Source organism: Colias eurytheme, chromosome 14, assembly GCF_061535395.1.
Source record: "Colias eurytheme isolate Ceu_HAF_F1 chromosome 14, ilColEury1 Martin Lab GWU primary, whole genome shotgun sequence".
Lineage (NCBI taxonomy): Eukaryota > Metazoa > Arthropoda > Insecta > Lepidoptera > Pieridae > Colias > Colias eurytheme.
The window spans coordinates 4407577-4428258 of record NC_142993.1 but is presented as its reverse complement, the minus strand read 5'-3'; the positions used below and the strand labels follow the sequence as shown (position 1 = coordinate 4428258).

At 32.0% G+C, this 20682-nt stretch overlaps 6 protein-coding genes across 9 annotated transcripts in view; 3 read left to right on the top strand and 3 right to left on the bottom strand.

The window, feature by feature from the left end:
- The first annotated feature begins 2150 nt into the window (after positions 1-2150).
- On the top strand, positions 2151-2748 carry LOC149902828 (LYR motif-containing protein 2). The gene is made up of 2 exons (XM_090109546.1): positions 2151-2370; positions 2456-2748. The coding sequence occupies exons 1-2, from the start codon at positions 2296-2298 to the stop codon at positions 2675-2677; spliced, it is 297 nt and encodes a 98-aa protein (XP_089965672.1). The 5' UTR covers positions 2151-2295; the 3' UTR covers positions 2678-2748.
- Positions 2749-2930: 182 nt separating this feature from the next.
- Positions 2931-4775, bottom strand: S2P (membrane-bound transcription factor site-2 protease). The gene is made up of 2 exons (XM_090109545.1): positions 4662-4775; positions 2931-4582 (listed from the first exon to the last, which is right to left on the bottom strand). The coding sequence occupies exons 1-2, from the start codon at positions 4734-4736 to the stop codon at positions 3161-3163; spliced, it is 1497 nt and encodes a 498-aa protein (XP_089965671.1). The 5' UTR covers positions 4737-4775; the 3' UTR covers positions 2931-3160.
- Positions 4776-5164: 389 nt separating this feature from the next.
- On the top strand, positions 5165-10217 carry LOC149902826 (transmembrane protein 39A). The gene is made up of 8 exons (XM_090109583.1): positions 5165-5507; positions 5676-5939; positions 6263-6402; positions 6688-6786; positions 7599-7821; positions 8472-8625; positions 9128-9282; positions 9563-10217. Exons 1-8 carry the CDS (start codon positions 5271-5273, stop codon positions 9800-9802), a joined length of 1512 nt encoding a protein of 503 aa, XP_089965709.1. The 5' UTR covers positions 5165-5270; the 3' UTR covers positions 9803-10217.
- Positions 10218-10511: 294 nt separating this feature from the next.
- On the bottom strand, positions 10512-12194 carry CysRS-m (cysteine--tRNA ligase-like protein, mitochondrial). Its single transcript, XM_090109647.1, has one exon. The coding sequence runs from the start codon at positions 12123-12125 to the stop codon at positions 10599-10601; it is 1527 nt and encodes a 508-aa protein (XP_089965773.1). The 5' UTR covers positions 12126-12194; the 3' UTR covers positions 10512-10598.
- Positions 12195-13150: 956 nt separating this feature from the next.
- On the top strand, positions 13151-13822 carry LOC149902824 (cytochrome c oxidase assembly factor 5). The gene is made up of 3 exons (XM_090109732.1): positions 13151-13307; positions 13381-13476; positions 13712-13822. The coding sequence occupies exons 1-3, from the start codon at positions 13200-13202 to the stop codon at positions 13751-13753; spliced, it is 246 nt and encodes an 81-aa protein (XP_089965858.1). The 5' UTR covers positions 13151-13199; the 3' UTR covers positions 13754-13822.
- Positions 13823-17804: 3982 nt separating this feature from the next.
- Positions 17805-20682, bottom strand: part of LOC149902820 (uncharacterized) — a 44866-nt gene continuing 41988 nt past the window's right edge. For all 4 annotated transcript variants that reach the window (XM_090109320.1, XM_090109317.1, XM_090109319.1 and 1 more), the window contains 2 exons: positions 19907-20419; positions 17805-19597 (listed from right to left, as the gene is read on the bottom strand). In XM_090109320.1, the coding sequence (XP_089965446.1) occupies positions 19325-19597; positions 19907-20419 (786 nt within the window). In that variant the 3' untranslated portion in view covers positions 17805-19324. The remainder of the gene's footprint in view (positions 19598-19906; positions 20420-20682) is intronic.

The window sequence follows — 20682 nt, the reverse complement described above, 5'->3', positions numbered from 1 at the left end:
TCGCTTTTATCCCTAATCCGTGGCCGACTGTAACATACAACACACAGACGAAGAGTTTCAATTTAAAAATTAAAATAGTTCGCACACATCGCACTATTCCTTCGAAAATAATACATATCTACTAAAAACGGGATAACTTTTGTTTTTGTACTTGCTTAGTCCATTTCTTAATATGCAGTATTTTATAATATTATGGTGTTGAATTTTGAACATTGTGTATCTATATATTGATAAAACAAGAAATTTTGGTCAAAATCTATTCCTTCATTGTTATTAAATTGTAGAGCAACTTTATTGCCTACTGTCTTGTTATACACACACTTATACCAATAACCAACGTCACTTTTGGCTTTCTTTCTTCTTGTGAAACGTTTACGAAAACAAAACTAAAAGTACGGTAGGTAAGTACCTAGGTACCTAATTACACAAAATGCTTTGACAAAGATCTCGCAAATGTTTAAATATAATTGTTTATGAATAAAAATCATAATATGTTAATATGCTACCTATTTTACGTTTTGACATGGTAATCCTATAGGGTACCTTTTTTATAGTGGGGAAATCTTCCAAAGATACCCACGGCCCCCGGGGAAGGAGCCAAGGGTTATGTCGGATTCTTACCGACTAAAACCCCACTGTGTTCCGTCGAGCCGCGCAGTTAGCTAGTACCTTTTTTTTTTTTTATAGTGGGGAAATCTTCCAAAGATACCCACGGCCCCCGGGGATGGAGCCAAGGGTTATGTCGGATTCTTACCGACTAAAACCCCACTGTGTTCCGTCGAGCCGCGCAGTTAGCCGGGGCCGCGGGTACTCTTAGAAATCGTCCACGACAGTTAGCCAGTAGGTACCTAATCCATGTCAAGTAGAAAATTGTGAAAATTAGTGATTTTTTTTCGAGTCAATTTTAATATACATATTATGTTTTTGGTCAAAAACAATCCTTGAAAATATCATCTAGTTTGATATTTATTTTATTTTTTAGATTTGGTCCTAAATACCACATACATATTATATCATATTCTAATAGAAGATTGGTAATTTAAAATTTTGCTTTATACGCACCCTTAAAACTAGGCAACGGATTTTGATGAGGTTTTTTTATTAGATTTAATAGAGGTTTTAGTACATAATTTGTTAAGTTTTCTACACAGCGGGCGAAGTCATGTGCGGAAAGCTAGTTTAAATTGAAAAAAAAAGATCCCGAGCTTTATTAGTACAGTTTATAATTTATATCTAGGTATGTATAAACTTTGGGCTCTATCGAATTTTCAAACTCTAGAATAACAAAACATTCATGATATTTCTAGATATCATGTTTTGTTTTCTCTTAACAAGAAGAAAATTCGAAATTTAGGTATGTTCGATCTCATCGACATTTTTTTATTATTCATATAATTTATTATTCATAATATCAATAGTAAAATTATGTGAATATCTAATTATGAGGCAGGTAGGTCTTCATACCTTACTAACTACTTGAGAATGAGAATGTTATTAAAATTTATATAATGTAAATTTCATGGTAATAGCCTGTATGTAATATCCATACAAAAGGTTTTGCCGACTAGATTCAATCTTAATTTAAATGTGCTATTTTCCAGATTTTAAACATAAAACTAGCGGCTCCCCTTTACTATATATTATTTTTCGTCAGTCACAAGACTGTATATCATGAACCTTGCTATTAAGCAGAATGTAATAATTAACATTAAAGGGAGCTTCCATAAAAGTAGTGGATTTGCGCATACGTACGAAACCGACCGCGGCATTTCAATTAATAAATCTGTAATGCATTGAAAAATACCGTACAAACTACAAAATTGTCTGCTTAGAGATATATGCTATAAGGGAACTGTTGTTTAGGCACTCGGTTAACTTAGCATAACGCAGTTTATCTTATGATTCGATTTTCAGAAAAGCATTTAACAAAGTTAATGATTTATTAATGAACAGATGACCACCGTCAAAAGTACTCAGAAACTGGGAATAAGTCGGATAACCGTTTCATAAAGTTAGAGATTCAGCGATAAAAATTCCTTTTTACGGTAGTTGAAATTGCATCCGTTATACGCAACAGCAAACGCGAAATCTGTGTTGTCTTTTGACATTTGAGAGATCCAAAGAGATCTTTCTAATGACAGTGACAGTGACACTTGACAGTCGAAAGAATAACAATAAATATTGAAAATTCAATGAAAATATTATCAAAATCGAAAGTTATGATGAGTGTATCAGAGTGTATCGCAGTTAATATTATATAGTTAAATCGATAGAAATTATGTTCTGTCTTAACTTATGATATATTTATTATTATTTTTTATATTAAAAATGGCTTCAAAGTTGCCCAAAAATGCGATGGGTTTAAAGCAGGTATTTAACAGTAAAATGGAATAATATTATTTTGGATATGTTTTTGGTTCGTAACTACATCGTTATTTATTAAATTTTGTTGCAGTTTCTTCTTCGGCAAGAGGTTCTTAAGCTGTATAGAGATATATTTCGTACATTGAGAAAAGTGTCTGATAAAAGTACTCGAGACGAATTAAGAGATTGGGCAAAAACAGATTTTAAAAATAATAAACATCACACTGATGAAACTGTCATCAAATCGATGTTACACTATGGAAGAAAGTCATTAAAGGATCTTCAAAGATCTCTTGCTCTTAGTGAAAGTTAATATGGGAGTGTATAGTCATTTTTATTCAGTAATATTTTAGATTGTGAATAAAATAGTTTGATAAATAATATAATTTATTACAAAATCGTATTTAATTTTATCGCCTTTAAACAGTAGCCTAATTCAAGTTTTTCGGAAGAACATTTAATAGTCAATGCAACCAATTTGAATGTGATGGTCAACTTGTCTATAATAAATAAATAAACACCTATAAAATACAGCCAATAAGCTGGGGAAAAATTATGAATAAACATTTTATTCTAAATGTCATTATTTTATATTTCTGGCCAATAGCACATCTAATTTATAATACATTTGTACACAGAAATTACATAAATATTCAATATAATCTATTCTAGGCTATTTACAAAAATCAAATGCTGCTTATATCTATCTTATCTATAATTATCACCCACGCTATGTCATTCAATGTGCAATTATGTGTAGTTTTCTACAAGTATAAAAATGTACTTCTACTTCTAATTAGATATCAATGTGATCTAGAAATATAGCTTTATAGAATAAATAAACTAGTATTGGCACAGTTAAACATGTGCCAACAAAAACAGTAAATATTGTGAAGAATGTAACAAAATCACCATTTTTGTTCAATGTTTTAGCCAACATCTGAATCAGATTTCTTGCAATATGATGACCATCAGTGGCATAGCATGGCACAATATTTACAAATCCAATACCCATAGTAAATATAAATATATACCTAAGTAATTTTTCAAATTCTGTTGGTGAGAAAAATGAAAATATCCATAATCTAGGGAAATATTGGTCTACAAACACAGTGTTGTAGACATCATATGGTAATCCTAAGAACAATACAGCATTGTTATCCTGCCTTTCTATGATAATTAAGTATGTATGGTTATTTAATGATGGTTTTAAGCAGTGCATATTCCTGGGGCATGAATATCCTCCAATTTCTGTACATTTAATTAGTTTTTCCTTTATCATATCCCTTGGTTTTAAGCATGAGTACTGTCCAGGTAAAACGGAATCCACAACCAATTTAGGTTCCATGTATTCAAAGCAGAAGCTGTATAGATCATCCTTCCGACAACATTCAACAACTCCATTCTCTTTCACTGTTTCCATCATTATTTCATCATTCTGTGCAATGAATTCAGCACTGGTGCATACTCCAAATCTGTCATGGGCTACATGCAAGCAATATGACCAGTCATATGAGTCTTTAATGTTGCAGGCATTAATAGCTTTTATTACATCATCCCTATCAAGTCCTCTGGCATCTTTTAAGGGGGAGTCAGATGTGAAATCAGTGACCCTTACTCCAATATCCGTTTCATATGCAATACTAAATAAAACTGGTGCAGCAAAAAACAGCATCATCGCTAAAATCGCCAAAGCTAAGTTATGCCAGACCCCTGCACAGTAAATTTTAAGCCTTTTTAAAATGGGAAGGCTGTTTAAATGTTCTGTATTCAATTGAACAAATGCTATTGGTATTATGGTGAATATGTATACACCAACGGCAATAACTTGCACATCTTCATGTGCAGCCGCCATCGCATGTCCAAGTTCATGGAAAATTGAACTTAATGCAATTGCAAGGAAACATATCCAAAAGTCAGATGCGGGAACATTTACACCGGGTAATATAGCTTTGATCTCTGGCACTCCGTTAATTTGTATTGTCTCATTAAAGTGTTCAATAATAAAAGATATGAGAGTCCATACAACAAATGGAAGAAACAATCCAACTGCTATGTAATATCCAACCGTGAACCATTTTCTTAAAACACGTGCAAGGTTCTTACTCCATCTGTAGATGCATCTATTAAAAGCAGTAGTTGTCCAAGTAAAATTTAAAATTCCAACTTTTAACCCGGTTCCCTCCAAAAATGCATAATATGGGTAGTGCATACAACTCTGGAAGAAAATATTCCAATTAATATCATTGTACTTTTATCAAAAATAATTACTTAAGAAATAAAAATACTTAAATCACCTTAAACACAGAATCAAAGAACCAGATAACCACATAAAACGCTAATACAAAAGAACACAGAATAGCAAAAGACATTTTTTTTAATTAACCACTTAACGTTGTATATAAATCATTTCAATAAATACTTCGTATTTCATAGAATTGGTGCCGGTGGAAATTGGAATCAATAAAATTTGTTTATAATTAAACGTCAAAATTATGCGTCAAATATGTCAAATTTTTTTTTTAATAAACCACAGAACCGTAAAAACAAATTAAGTTGTTCTGTAATAAAATTTTGATGATCATGGAAATTTTTTTTAGCACAAAATCCATTAATCAAATAATATTATTTGAGCAAAGAAAGAAGCACAGATTCGTAATATTAAGTACAGAAAATCAACTATAGTCTATATTTTAGTTTATGTTTTGGCATAAGGTCTGGTAGCCAGGCCATTAAATCTACAAAAAAAAATAGTTTATGTCAAACAAGTAACAACGTCAAATTCGAAATCATCGTGAAAATGACATCTGTGATTTGTCATACATGTTTAAAACAACATTTTGTCAAAATAATCGCAAGTGTGTAAAATCGAAATAATTATATTGTGACATTTTATCATGTGAGTGATGAGTTGTGACGAAGATGAAAGTGGAACTTTTGTTGTATTCTTCTTACCAACGGTGCTTGGCTGTTTGACTATACTCTTGGCTCGCCGGTGGGCCTACTCACAAGTCAGCAATACCTCGTCAACCGCGATTTCCAGACGGCGAAAGATCATTAAAGATCCTTTAATTAAACGGCATTTACCCCAGGTAACCACTAAGATGGTGGCCCCAAAGAAACTGTCTGGAGCGACGAAAAAGGTAAGTTAAATGAATAAGGAATGAGTCGTTAATCACCTTCAGACAACCATATGTAGATAGCCTAGCAATTCTCTTCGTATACCTTCTCCCAAAGTCTAAAAGTTCACAATTTAAATTTCGATAAGTTTTAATAATAAGTTTTTCAAATAAATTTTATTTTTCTTCAAGGGGACACCTGTGCTAGATGAAGATTCTTCAAACGGAAAACGTGTAAGGTCAAGGCTACCGTCAAACACACCTGTTCCAGAAGTTAAATTGCCAGAGGGCCCGTCACCACCTAAACACATCCCATTCCCATTTATACCTTTAGATGGAGAACTGTTGTTTGAAATTATGACTTTCATATTTTTAGCAGTAGCTACAGGACTACAGTTTTTGAATTTGTACAGAACAGCTTGGTGGCTGCCAACATCATATACAACACAAGCAATGGTAAGAAAGAAATATTACTAAATACTGTTCACATTGTATTAAAAATATAGAGTGGTAAATGTAATGGTAAAGTACATATATTTAAACATAGAGTGAACAGGTCCACTTCTCAGCTTAACATCAGGCGAGATTGTGGTCAAGCGCTTCCCTATTACATACCAATAAAAAATAAAAATAAAAATATGATAAATACTTGACTTGTACTCATTTAACTATTTTTGTATGCATCAGCAATACATTAACAGTTTTATTTATTGTTTTAATAATAATATAATAAAATTATGCTTAATTTAAAAGCTTATTATTACCATTATTTCTTTTAGCACTTCCATTTAGTAGATCCACATGTGGTGATGTTTATTATGGGGATAATAAGTCCAAGGATGTTATTATGTGCAAGTGTGGCCATAGTGAGATTATTTGTAGCACCTAAAATGATGCCACATGCCACCATGGCAGCAAGGTATGTGACAAATTTATTTGAGGGTAGGAATAAAAATTAATTAATCACCACATTGTATAAAACAAAGTTTCTTTCAGCTGTTTGTATGTCTGTATGCTTATGTATCATTAAGATTACGAAAACGATTTTGAAGGGGGTTTTTAATACATAGTTGTTCAAGAGAAGTTTTTTACAAATGGGCGAAGGCGCTTGGAAAGCTAGTATACTGTATGACATTGTATATAGATATTATTATGTTATTGAAATTTGTAAAACGTAAATGTTTATTCCTAAAACTTGTTTCAGGATGTTCATTCTTGGTGCTATTATTGGTATGCTTGGATGGAGTACATATTATTTACTAATGAAATATCCTCTTGTAAAAATGGTGTATTTGGTTTATCCGTAAGTATTGTCTGTATAATAATGAATAAACTGAACTTGCAAATATAGTAAAAATATATGTTCTTAAAAATTAAAATGAGCATATTTTCTAGGGATGTTACGATACATGATTTTGCTGATACGATACCGATACCAATATTTGTAATCAAATATCGGCGATACCGATACCGATATCGATGGCTTGGTAGAAAAATAAATAGTGAATTATGTATAAAAGTTACCAACATTTAACAGAGACTCAACTGTAAATCGTATTCTTTTAAATAACAATGCCAAATCAAAAAACAAGAAACCATTTATTTTAGTATTATTATTTTGTAAAGTCAGTTAAACTTTAAGTTATACACATACAATCAGTTTCTAATAAAAGTTTACTATTGGTAGAGTTTTTTCAAAAAACAAAGTGCGCACGCGCGGGCGGCCTCCCGCATCGTTCATTGGGCGCGGTTTTTTGAATTGTTTGATATCGGTATCGGTTGTTTTATAATCGGCGATACCGATATATCGGCTTGCCGATTATATCGGCCGATATATCGGTATCTCTATCGTTACACCCCTAATATTTTCCATTTCTCATATTGTTATCTTGTGCATAATGATTACTTGTGCATAATGATTACTGAGTAAAGTTAATTCATCAGAAGTACATCATAGAGTAAACATACAAATTGATTGATAAATTTACTATGAAGAACAATAATGAATGCTTATCAATTGTTCAGACTAGTTTGTTAAAATAAGCTCTACTACTTTATAATATTGGAATAGTAAATAAATTTCATTAATTTCAACATGTTATATATCTTTTTCAGATCAATAATATACTTCATTCTATTTGGATTCCATCTTGATGCATTCCTGGAGCTAAATCACACAGAGACACTACCAATGCACAGTTGTTCACATGACCCTGAACAAATTCGTTCAGAAGTTGAAATGTTGAAGGAAGATTTCAATCTCAGAGTGAAGAAAATACTTTTTCATTCAATAATTGGTGCATATTACACCAGTTTTGTACCATGCTGTTTTGCACAGGTAATTTTTTAAACTTGTAATAAAGCTCTTTTTTTACTCACTAGCTTCTAATGGAAGAATGAAATCTTAGAGATTTTTATTTTTCTTTTATTATAGTGGATACATTGTTCGTTAATATTAATGCATCACTTAAATTTTGTTCTAAGCAACTTCAAATTATAATACTTATTAAATGTTGCTATGTATGATATGCATGTAATAATACTGGACTGCTTTGTCAAAATTACATAAACAATCAGTTATGTAACCATTGTTTCATATATTGGGGAGATAAGCAGATAGTAAACGAAACAATAAACATTGCCAAATAACATGAGCCAAGAATTACAGACAGATAACACTTCTCAAACTTGATAGAAACCAAATAAAAAATGCTTGTAGAAGATTCACAAGTATCTCATATTTTTAACAGGTTTATAATATTAGCTTCATCTGCATGTTAAAGTGTAACACACTCTAAAAGACTTGATTTCAACCTACTGTAATACATATTACTACTACTAACTAACGAATCCAATAATTTCATGAGTTTATCTTATTATCTTGTATAATAAAGAGAAGAGTTTTTAGATGTTTCTATCATGATGTTTTCATCTAGCATGTTTTTTTAGTTTTTTTAACTATATGATATCAGCTTGTTTGGCTTCTAGCCGTTTCTGTATTACGACGTGCTGTCAGCGGCCCAACAAGTGGGGTTAGTATGGGGCGCCCTGTGTGGACGGTACGCAGCGCAAATGTTACCTGCGTTGTTCTGCGATGTACCACACAGGGCTACCAAGCATTTGGGCTCTTGGAAATTAGAGGGTGAGTAAATAGAGTTGATTATATTTGGTATAAAGTGAAGTCCCATGTCCCCTAGTGGGGTAAGGGGCAGATGCATTATACATCTGTTTCACTGATCGATTTTCTTTAGGGACAAGTAGGCGATCAGCCCTCTGTGTCCAACCAGACCAAGACAATTTTTTTTTCTTCGTTTCCACCGGGAATCGAACCCAGGACCCCTCGGTGTTACGCTCACGCGTCAACCACTGTACTGAGGAGGCGGTCAAATATTTCGTATGATGCGGGATAAAAAGTATAACTTGTGTATAGGATAAGATGTTAGTTTAAAAAAATATCCTATATTGATTTTGTATATTGCACCCAACACATAAAATAATATAATATACTTATTTAAAAAATATGAGCTTATTAAAAAAAATACATTTATATTTATCCAGAATAACCCTTTTAACCCTTTTACTATCGTACTTAACCCTTTTACTATCCAGTCAAGCATTAAAAACATACCTACTTTATCTCTAAGGTCCTGCAACAAGTGAAACAAATGATGTGCCACAATGGTCCGGTAATAAATTTTGGTCGCAAGGGTCGCGGGTTCGATGCGATGATCAAATATACATCGCGGATACACCCACAGTAGCCTCGGATCCCACTAATATGGCACATGTGAGGTTTTATGTGAGTATTTCTCTTTATTTGATACACTGTTTTTAAATAAAGTATAATATCCCAGATGATAAACTTAATTCTTAGACATTAGTTGCCTAAAAGCTTGATATTTTTAAAATAGCAATTAAAAGCTAGTATTTTTATATTTTTATGTTATTCTAGTTGTAGTACATAAGATACTAGTTATATCAAAATCGGATCAGTAGTTTTACCATAATTAAGTAACAAACATCCATATCACCAACTTAAATGTATATTATTTCTAAATAATTTCACTTTTTAATTTCAGACGGTATTCAACAATCCTTCAAAACTGATGTGCCTGTTAGTCTGCCTACAACTTGCATTGGTACTGCTCAAATTATGTCTGCTGTTCAGCTCAATAGTATGGCACTACTTCTTATCTATAGTGGTTTTATTATTCATTAATTATTACTCACTATATAAGATGCTCAGAGACTACCTTGTGGCATGGAAAGTGTATAAGGCAGAAAATTTAATACAAGACAAAAATGTTCAAGCCAATTAGGTTTATGATCATATCTCCCTCGTACAATTAAAGTTTTAAGTACTTAACAATGATTTTGTTAACGTAAATATGTATGGTAGATGTTGCCAATTATTTCATATGACCAGGGAATGGTTAAGAATTATAATTCCTAATTTTCTAGTCAAAGACACATTTTTGAAACACCTTATTTGTAAAAGACGATAAAAATGATGAGATGACAGTTATGGTTTCAGTCCTGCTCATTTAATATTTTTCGCAATTTTTCTGAACAAACATGAAAAAACTGTGTATAGTGTTGACTATTAGAGATGTTCATTGTTCAGATTTTGGAAATAAATACTTGGGAGATAAGGACAACTTTGTATTTATACTCAAGTGATCTGTCATAAGTGTAATTTAATTTAAAGTAAATAAAAGTTATGAGAAAACCAAACATTGTCTTTTTATTAATTTTCCCTGTTAACATACAATACATCCATACTAATATTATAAATGCGAAAGTAACTCTGTCTGTCTGTCTGTTACTCAATCACGCCTTAACTACTGAACCAATTTGCATGAAATTTGGTATAGAGATATTTTGATACCCGAGAAAGGACATAGGATAGGTTTTATCCCGGAAATCCTACGGGAACGGGTTTTTCTTTGAAAACGCGGGCGAAGCCGCGGGCGGAAATCTAGTTTTCTATAATTTTTTGTTGAAGTCTGTAAGATTAAAAGACAAGGATGTAACATAATATAATTATATATTGATTTTCTTTTACTAGAGTACATTTTAAATTACTATACAAAATGCTTACTTAACATATTTTTTTTATTTAACATAAACCCATGATGGTGTTTTGCTATCATTGATTTGTATTTTCACAGTTTTCATTTTATCCCTAACAATATCACATGCTGTGAGCAATTCCTTATCTTTTGTTTTCAAAGCATTTCCTCTTACAGTATGCCTAAACTCTACCAAGGCATCAATGAGTGAATTTGATATATTATGCTCTGAAGATTCTTTCAATTGCAGACCAAATTTTGTTAACATATCTAATATATAATCTGCAATCAGTATCATTGGTACAGGATAGAAGTTTGTTGTATCTATTTTCATTATACTATGTGCATTACTCATCAAATTTAGCATTGAATTGATACAAGCTGGTGTGTCAAAATCATTTTTTAGAGCCTCTAAATTTTTCTCTTGAGTTAGCTGCAAACTATTCAAAAGTTTATAATTATATGAGGCACTACTCTCATGACTATCATTCACATAAACACTAACATCTTTCAGGAAAAACTTAAATTTATTTACAACTTCTTGGGCCATATTCATAATTTGGTTGCTGTATTCCATTGGATGCCTATAATTTGACATCAGACAAGCCATTCTAAATGTATCTGCACTGTATGTTTCTAATAAGTTTGGTATCGAAATAGTATTTTGAAGGGATTTGGACATTTTTGTATCTTTTAGGTTTAAATGACCAATGTGGATCCAATAGTTGGCCCATTGTCTTGTGCTATGGAATGCACATGATTGAGCTTCTTCATTTTCATGGTGAGGGAATTTCAAGTCAATACCACCAGCATGGAAGTCTAATTGGGAGCCAAAAACTTTACTGACCATTGCTGAGCATTCAATGTGCCAGCCAGGTCTCCCATCTCCCCAATGTGTTTGCCAACTGGGCTCCCCTGGTTTATATCCTTTCCATAAAGCAAAGTCCATTTTATTATTTTTTAATTCATCACTTGGCTCCCCAGTATCCTGCATTGATTGTAACTTACCATACAGATGGAACTTTGTTGAATCAAAATAAACTGAACCATCTTTGGTTATGTATGCCATATTTGCTTCAATTAATTTTTTAATAAATTTTTCTATTGTATTTATATGATCTGAAACTCTGGTAACTATCATAGGTTTTTCAATGTTTAAATTGGTCATGTCTATCCAGAATTCGTGTTCAAACTGCTTTGCGACGGCTTTATAGTCAGTTTTTGTCTCTTTCGCCTTTTTTATTATCTTATCATCAATATCTGTCATGCCCATTGCGGTTACGAGCTTTATATTGAAAAATGTTTTCAATATTCTTTGGATAATGTCTAATTTAACATAGCAACAAGCGTGGCCTATATGGGCAGAGTCATAGACGGTGGGACCACACGAGTACCATGTAGCCATCGTAGGATCATTTAAGATAACTGGAACTCTTTCTTCGGCCACACAATTATAAACGTAAACTCCAGTTGGATTACCATTGGGCATTAACCATTTGGTTTCCTTATACGGTTTCAAATTACAAACGTGAGATAAATTCCTTTTTAAAACAGGGAAAATTTTATTCATCTTTGATATATAAAATATAATAATTGATAGCTAAATGAAATAAGAACTCGTGAGTTGTGAACAAAAACAAAACAAGTCAAAATTTTAATTTTTATTGACAAGTGACAACTGACAATTTAACTAACAGCTGATATTAGACATTTGACAATAATACATTCACATAATTTCCGTTATTAAAAATAATAATAAATATACAAAATATTATGTACTAAAGTATTAATTAATATTTTTATATGAGCTTCATTCTGTGGCTACATTTCTTGAATAAGACTGAAAGTATTTACCTATAGGCTATAACCTGAAAAATCTGTAAGATAGTCCCCGTTTTCCAATTACAGCACTAGAGCGCATTATGCGGCATAATGCTTAACGTTGAATGTTCCAACTACAGCAACGCTCAGAGCAATATAAACCTCCTCCTGAGCAGCAACGCTTCGCACAATCGAGCACTAGAAAAAGTAATGCGCGTGAATTGATGCGTGCAATCGATTTATCGTTAGTAATAATTATTAATTGTTGGAAAAATTGTAAAGCTTTCGTTTCATTGTAGTTTTTTCGAAATAAACAAAGTTAATTCAAATTGTGTTAAAAAAATAAATATAAGTATGGATGAAGGTACAAACATTGAAAAAAATGTTAATGAAAAAATCAAAATCCAAATTACTTAAAATAACCGTAAATATTTTTCAACCAATTATTATGTATACCACTTTATTTACACATTAATGAGGTTATTGCTAACTCTATGAATATTTTTTTTTCAACACTGAACTTGGCGCAACCTGCTGGTGCGTTTCACGTTCCAATTAAGCTTCAGCATAATTCGGCATTGTGCGGCACTGAGTCGCATTATGCTCTGTAATTGGAAAACGGGGAGTATTTTACTACAAATTTATTTTCTATTCCATAAATATTTTTATCCATTGCTCGTATTTTGAAATTGACACATCGTGGAGCGCTGACAATTGACATTGACATAAAAATATTTGATAATTTGAATAAAAACTTTATCTCCGCACACGGCACAGCTTCGAACTAGAAATACTTAAAACTCATAATAAATTAGCAAAAAAAATGGTTACTTACGGTCCAGATGAAGTGGGTCTAGTTGATCAGTCATCTTGTGCTGGTGTTCGTGCAGATCTTAAGTCTTGTCTTTTAAATAGTGATTGTTGTAAGAAGGTAAGTTTCTGATGATCATTGTTATAAATGTATCCAGATAAAGGCATGTATTTAATTGAAAATTTTATTTTAGGACAAGAAAACACCCAGAGAATGTTTAAAACTAGGCACAGTCCCTGACGAATGCTTGCAATTGCGTCAGAGTTTCTTCGAGTGCAAACGCTCATTGGTAAGAATATTATTTTTATAATTATGATTTACTGACATAATTAATAATTTGCTAATTATTAACATCGCTCACCAAGTAGAATAATAAACTATTAATGGCATAAATGTTAATTTAAGAATCCCAGGGTGTGCTACTATTTCATGATCTACAGTCTACAAATTCCTATACACTGAGCAGCTTAATTTAACCCTCTGTAATGTAAGAATAGGTTTAATTACATCCTTTTTCTTTACAGCTTGATAACAGAAGAAGATTTAGAGGAGTCAAAGGATACTAGAATATTATAGGTAATAAATGAGATTTAGGTAAAAAAATGTTTTTAATTATATAATTGTTAGATATACAATGTGTTTCATTTATTCTAAATTTTATCTTTAGCTCTTCTCTTCCTGATTTTATAACAGTAATTGCTGGCACTGAGAATCAGTGTTTAAAAATCTTCATTAATGCAACAAATGCTGAGGTGGGTGTCGCAGGCGCAGGTGCCTTAAATATTTTTTACTAGATTTCCACCCGCGGCTTCGCCCGCGTTTTCAAAGGAAAACCCGCATAGTTCCCGTTCCCGTGGGATTTCCGGGATAAAACCTATCCTATGTGTTAATCCAAGTTATCCTCTATATTGTGTGCTAAATTTCATTGTAATCGGTTCAGTAGTTTTTACGTGAAAGAGTAACAAACATCCATACATCCATACATCCTTACAAACTTTCGCCTTTATAATATATATTAGATATTAGAATATTACAATTAAGAAAGATTAAGATTAAGATTTTTAACCGACTAAAATTTGATTGAGTTTGAGAAATTAAATAGTTAATAGGTACATCTATGAAGCGAAGGAGTGCCGGGCGTCGCTCACTTGTTCACTGACGTGACGACGTTCACTTGATGTCGCTTAAAACACTGTCGTGAGTCGTCTCCACTTATAACTCGAGAAAACCCGGCCGTTGCACTAGCTTTAAATGTAGTAACTGAGAAATTTCGTTTGTTCAAAATACAAGTGCAAATTTGTATCTGACTGTATAAGATAGTTAAAGCTGTTTTTTTTTAATTCACCTATGTATAGTGTACTGTGTAAACCTAGTATTCCAAACTTATATTCCAAAGTTCTCATATTCTTTCTAATGTCTGAAAAATTCAATAAACCTAATTAATTCTCTAATAACAATTTTGTATAAATAATAATAAATAAATAAATATTATAGGACATTATTACACAAATCGACCTAGTCCCAAAGTAAGCTCAATTAAGGCTTGTGTTGTGGGTACTAGGCGACGATAAATATAATTTTTAATAAATACATATATAGATAATAACACCTAGACCCAAGAACAAATAATTGAGTTCATCACACAAATATTTGCCCTGACCGGGGATCGAACCCGGGACCGTCGGCTCAGTAGGCTTTACCACTGCGCCAACCGCGTCGTCGAAATGTATGTATGTCTGCCCCTCAACGTTTATATATATCCTTGTTTTCTATCGTTATTTTCAACTGGTAGGGTATGAAATAATAAAACAAAATAACAGTAATTTTAACATTTTATTATAAAAATAACTGAAATACTTAATTTATAAAACTCGGCTTGAAAACTAGCTTTTGAAGCTATTTAAATTGGAGGTAAGTACTTGCAATTCTAAATTTTACGTATCGCTCTATTGTTGCAAGAAAATTGCGATTTTAAGCAGAGTGTAGAGAAAATTGGGGAAATTTAATGAGGGGGTAGTTTGATTTTATTTAATTATTATAATTTGTGCGTGCTAATAAATTGCCGGTATAAAATATAAATAAATACGCAACATTTTAATACATATTTAGAAATTTTCAGGTTTTTACAATATAATATATTCTCCAATCGTAAATAAAATCTTAACAATTTTTAAATAATAAATAGATTATAAGTTTAGACAAATCATTTCTATGATTTCCAAGCATGATAGCTATATAATTTTTTGATAAGTAGGTTAATAATAAGGGACTAAGTTTACGAAAATAGCATGTAAATAATTTTCTTTCTGTATATTAATTAAGAATAAATAGAATCTTCAATCTTTATCTTTAAAATGCTTAAAATTTTATAGATAAAGTGGAAAAATGTTTAAACCTTTTCGGATCCAGCAAGACTACATAGGTAGCTTTCCATAGCTCTCTTGTGAAGCATACTATATTATTCCTTGTGTCGCAATAGTAAGCAAGACCAATAAAAACTACGAATTTAAGTACCTAATCCAAAACTAACAAGCCTTAACACTACGTCTATTTTAAATTGACTAGGTTAGCACCATAGCAAAATGTATTCCGTGGTTTTGAATAATAACAATCGGTGCGAAATATTGCTAATAAACTGCCAATCCTTAAGATAATTGCAATTAGGGATATATACCTGATTAATAAAATGAAAAAGGTTCATAATATGATGATCCTCATTTTCTATGTAGATGTATTACTTATAGTCTAAGATCCCACTGCAGGATCAGTGCGTTCATCGGTTTTTTGCTGAAAACCGAATTTTTATGTATATTTATAATTAGGAGAATATATATCGACTAGGTTGCCAGTCAAAATTTGGCCGCAAGCATGTTTAATTAAAATTTTTCTAATCGATTTTTGGGAAAAAAATTCGTTCACTTGTTTTTTGAATAAAATGTAGTCTACATCACGTCAAATGATATAAAAATTCTAAAAAATCACGGTTGCCGCTTTTCACCTGGCCGCAACATCTTGGCAGCCTGGTGCAAACAGGTATGATTCCGATTCATTTTTACGTTCATAACGCACATTTATGAATCATATATCAAATTAAAGCTAATTTTTTTCTATTTATTATCAAATATGGTTGCCTAATTAAATCCCGCCGCAAATAAGGGTTGCTGGCTTTTAAAAATTATAAATATAGGATTAGTGCGTTCATCGTTTTTTGCTGAAAACCGAATTTTTATGTATATTTATAATTAGGAGAATATATATCGACTAGGTTGACAGTCAAAATTTGGCCGCAAGCATGTTTAATTAAAATTTTTCTAATCGGTTTTTGGGAAAAAAATTCGTTCACTTGTTTTTTGAATAAAATGTAGTCTACATCACGTCAAATGATATAAAAATTCTAAAAAATCACGGTTGCCGCTTTTCACCTGGCCGCAACATCTTGGCAGCCTGGTGCAAACAGGTATGATTTCGATTCATTTTTACGTTCATAACGCACATTTATGAATCATATATCAAATTAAAGCTAATTTTTTTCTATTTATTATCAAATATGGTTGCCTAATTAAATCCCGCCGCAAATAAGGGTTGCTGGCTTTTAAAAATTATAAATATAGGATTAGTGCGTTCATCGTTTTTTGCTGAAAACCGAATTTTTATGTATATTTATAATTAGGAGAATATATATCGACTAGGTTGACAGTCAAAATTTGGCCGCAAGCATGTTTAATTAAAATTTTTCTAATCGGTTTTTGGGAAAAAAATTCGTTCACTTGTTTTTTGAATAAAATGTAGTCTACATCACGTCAAATGATATAAAAATTCTAAAAAATCACGGTTGCCGCTTTTCACCTGGCCGCAACATCTTGGCAGCCTGGTGCAAACAGGTATGATTTCGATTCATTTTTACGTTCATAACGCACATTTATGAATCATATATCAAATTAAAGCTAATTTTTTTCTATTTATTATCATATATGGTTGCCTAATTAAATCCGGCCGCAAATAAGGGTTGCCGGCTGTTAAAGATGTTGAATATTTAAGGTTGAGTGTAAACATGCTTGCAGCCAAATTTTGACTGGCAACCTAGTTGATATATATTCTCCTAATTATAAATACATAATAGTTACATAAAAATTCGGTTTTCAGCAAAAAACCGATGAACACACTAATCTTATATTTATAATTTTTATAAGCCAGCAACCCTTATTTGCGGCCGGATTTAATTAGGCAACCTTATATGATAATAAATAGAAAAAAATAAGCTTTAATTTGATATATGATTCATAAATGTGCGTTACGAACGTAAAAATAAATCGAAATCATACCTGTTTGCACCAGGCTGCCAAGATGTTGCGGCCAGGTGAAAATCGGCAACCGTGATTTTTTAGAATTTTTATATCATTTGACGTGATGTAGACTACATTTTATTCAAAAAACAAGTGAACGAATTTTTTTCCCAAAAATCGATTAGAAAAATTTTAATTAAACATGCTTGCGGCCAAATTTTGACTGGCAACCTAGTCGATATATATTCTCCTAATTATAAATATACATAAAAATTCGGTTTTCAGCAAAAAACAGATGAACGCACTGATCCTGCAGCCGGATCTCGTACTATTACATATAAAAAAGTTTGATAGATAAAAATGTTTGATAAAGACATAAAATAAAATAAATATTGTTACATATGCATTTTCAAATTTAGTGACATTTATGATTAAGCAATAATTAATACAAGTTGGTACTTTGCTACCTACCTACCAGAAATGTTATACATAATAAGCATATTCTCATTTTTCCCTGTTCCGTGACGTCATTCGTATGCGAATGTCGAATAACGAACACGAATGTGTAACTGCACCTTATGGTAAAATTAAATGTAAAAACCTTTCTTTCTCTGATTTAAAATGTTCATCCTCGTTAGGAACAATATAAATGTATATTTCGATATGTTATTATTATCCGATATGTTCGATGTACCTATAATTTAGTACTTTACGAAATTTATAATATTATGTTATTCAGTCACAGGAGATATCGAAGAAATAATAAATAGGTACCTAACTAAGTAATACTGTAATAAAATGACTCAAAGAAAAATGAGAAGATGCTAATCATAAATTAGTTTTGGCTCGAAATGTTAAAAATTATTATAATTGAACGAACAGATAAATATCATGCATATGGCAGATATACGTAGTAAAATCATTTGTCCCACCTACACAGTACACCACATCATACATACAAATAAAATATTCCGCCTTTACTTGGTCTATACCAGGTATATTGATAAAATTATTACAGTAATTAAAGTGTCTATTTAATAAACAACCTTAAAAATCTAAGTGCGAATAAACATGAAAATTTCTTAGACTAAAGTTGCTCTTAGTATTATGTAATTAATTTAATTTTAGAAGCGTCAGCGCCAAACTACAAAAACAGCCCCTTTGAAACGCATTATAAGCGAGAGGACAATAAAATATACGAAATCTTATTTATTTCGTAAATACCTACGTATCTTGTAAATAATTTCATTTTATGTAGATATTTTATTTATTTTATCTAATAATATCTGAAATTGAAGGGGCCAATGGTTTGGCGTAGACAATATACTAGACTAGATATTCACCAAATTGGCACAGACCAACACATGGATTCATATTCTAAACTTTATGCCATTAACGCGATTTTACGAGTAACGCAGTACTTTGGTCCTTTTTACAACTAAGTTATTGTTGGCGGTTTACTAGGAGATATCTTTATTTTATATTCGTTTTTATAAAATACATTAGTTAAACACCTTTTAATATATGTAAAATGTATATTATTGCTTACATCAATTTTAGGAATTTTATTACACTCAATCAAAGAAACACGTTAGTTTTGGTTTATAGGTACCTTGTTATTTAAAATTATCATTTAATCATTATTATCTTGAGCACATTTACCTAATATTTATTAAGGGAAGTAAGGTGTATTTCTTGACAGACAAATAACATAACACATCATTTATTTTACACATAATTTAGTAATTTACAGACTAAACAATGAACACAACCGAATAATACATCAGTTTCCCTAAAGATATCTCTTAGCTATATTAAAACACATGTGAGGCCGTTAAGGCCCATCTCCCGCTACTAAAAAGTCTGTATTGGTCTATAAAGGCCGGTGTAGCCGCACAACCTGGCTCGTAAAGCCGTTATTAACATGGCGGCGCCTGACAGATCGTCAAGCAGATTGGCGCATTCGCAAACCAGTAAGTACATTTTATCGCCATGCGTTGCTACCGATTTGTGCAGAGCTATCTTCCTCAAGCCGACCGAGTGTGGCAGGTGACGGTATAGCATGCGAGCGCCGGTCCAATATAACCAGTTTCTTTCGAAACGCTCGCCATCGTCTCCTTCGAATACCTGAAAATAGAAAAGTGAACAATTTAACAGATGATCTATGATGGCACCAAAGTCAAGGTTTGGTTTGGCATACAAATAATAACTTTGATCTCGATTAGCACAACAGATGAATAATTAAATATGTATTAGGTTTGTCAATTGAAAGACGCATCGAGTACCTAGTTAATTAACATTCTAAATAAATTGCTTTATAAAAATTCTTAAGCAAGTTTGTAGCAAACAAAACAAAGGATCCATTGTTAGCAAAATTGACATAAAATTCCGCCTGGGACTGAAGTTTTCTAATGGTTATGAAAAATCGATACTGACCTTATACACACTAATTATAAATCCAGTAGTCGGTGTGTGTGACTTCTTAGGACCTCCAGCGAGATCATTAAACGGAGGTCTACAAATCATTGCAACTTCACTATATAAATCCAAGGTATGCGCCGCAGAATATCGTATTGTCTTAGGATCGAACTTCGTTAACGAGGCACACCTCATATTGTTATAAAATAATAATGGATCAGTTTGTGTTGTATTTATCACATAGTAAGATATGAATGGAAATTCAGCGTTCTTCTCCATATTGGCTAAAAGCATGCCTCCTACGGCAGTATTGGCTTGAGCTACGTCATTTAACAACTCTCCAGCGGCCGCTTTCTGTTTCACCAACGGTTTGGTAAGTGGAGATTCTAGAATAGGCTCTATAGGTTCTAAGGGACTCATTAGATGAGCTAAAATGCATAACTTTGGGTCCGCTACTTCGAGGACGCTCAGGGAATTTGGAGCAGTTTTCGTTGCCATTCCCTTCTCTGGTGTTGGAGGCGGCACCGGCAGCTGAAAATGATGAATTATATAGATTAATGTGGATAGTAAAACTCACTGCTTACACAAATTCTATCAGCATATAAGCCGGTATTTCAATAGTTAATACTTAAGGTTTTAAATTAATCGTTTCATATTAAATACATTTCGAGAACCTATTAATAATCGTTCAGATAACAAACTTACGTATTTTACTATTCGAGAATACTGTCAGCTGTTATTCTAGTTTTAAGTTATTTTAACCCATTGACCACCGTAAGGCCCGATCGGGGCGC

Coding starts and splice junctions, on each gene's coding strand:
- S2P (XM_090109545.1), bottom strand. CDS start 4,736: ATGTCTTTTGCTATTCTGTGTTCTTTTGTATTAGCGTTTTATGTGGTT. Junction 4,583..4,661: donor TCTTTGATTCTGTGTTTAAG/GTGATTTAAGTA, acceptor ATTTTCTTCCAG/AGTTGTATGCACTACCCATA.
- CysRS-m (XM_090109647.1), bottom strand. CDS start 12,125: ATGAATAAAATTTTCCCTGTTTTAAAAAGGAATTTATCTCACGTTTGT.
- LOC149902828 (XM_090109546.1), top strand. CDS start 2,296: ATGATATATTTATTATTATTTTTTATATTAAAAATGGCTTCAAAGTTG. Junction 2,371..2,455: donor ATGCGATGGGTTTAAAGCAG/GTATTTAACAGT, acceptor ATTTTGTTGCAG/TTTCTTCTTCGGCAAGAGGT.
- LOC149902824 (XM_090109732.1), top strand. CDS start 13,200: ATGGTTACTTACGGTCCAGATGAAGTGGGTCTAGTTGATCAGTCATCT. Junction 13,308..13,380: donor ATAGTGATTGTTGTAAGAAG/GTAAGTTTCTGA, acceptor ATTTTATTTTAG/GACAAGAAAACACCCAGAGA. Junction 13,477..13,711: donor TCGAGTGCAAACGCTCATTG/GTAAGAATATTA, acceptor TTTTCTTTACAG/CTTGATAACAGAAGAAGATT.
- LOC149902826 (XM_090109583.1), top strand. CDS start 5,271: ATGAGTTGTGACGAAGATGAAAGTGGAACTTTTGTTGTATTCTTCTTA. Junction 6,403..6,687: donor CATGCCACCATGGCAGCAAG/GTATGTGACAAA, acceptor AACTTGTTTCAG/GATGTTCATTCTTGGTGCTA. Junction 6,787..7,598: donor ATGGTGTATTTGGTTTATCC/GTAAGTATTGTC, acceptor TATCTTTTTCAG/ATCAATAATATACTTCATTC.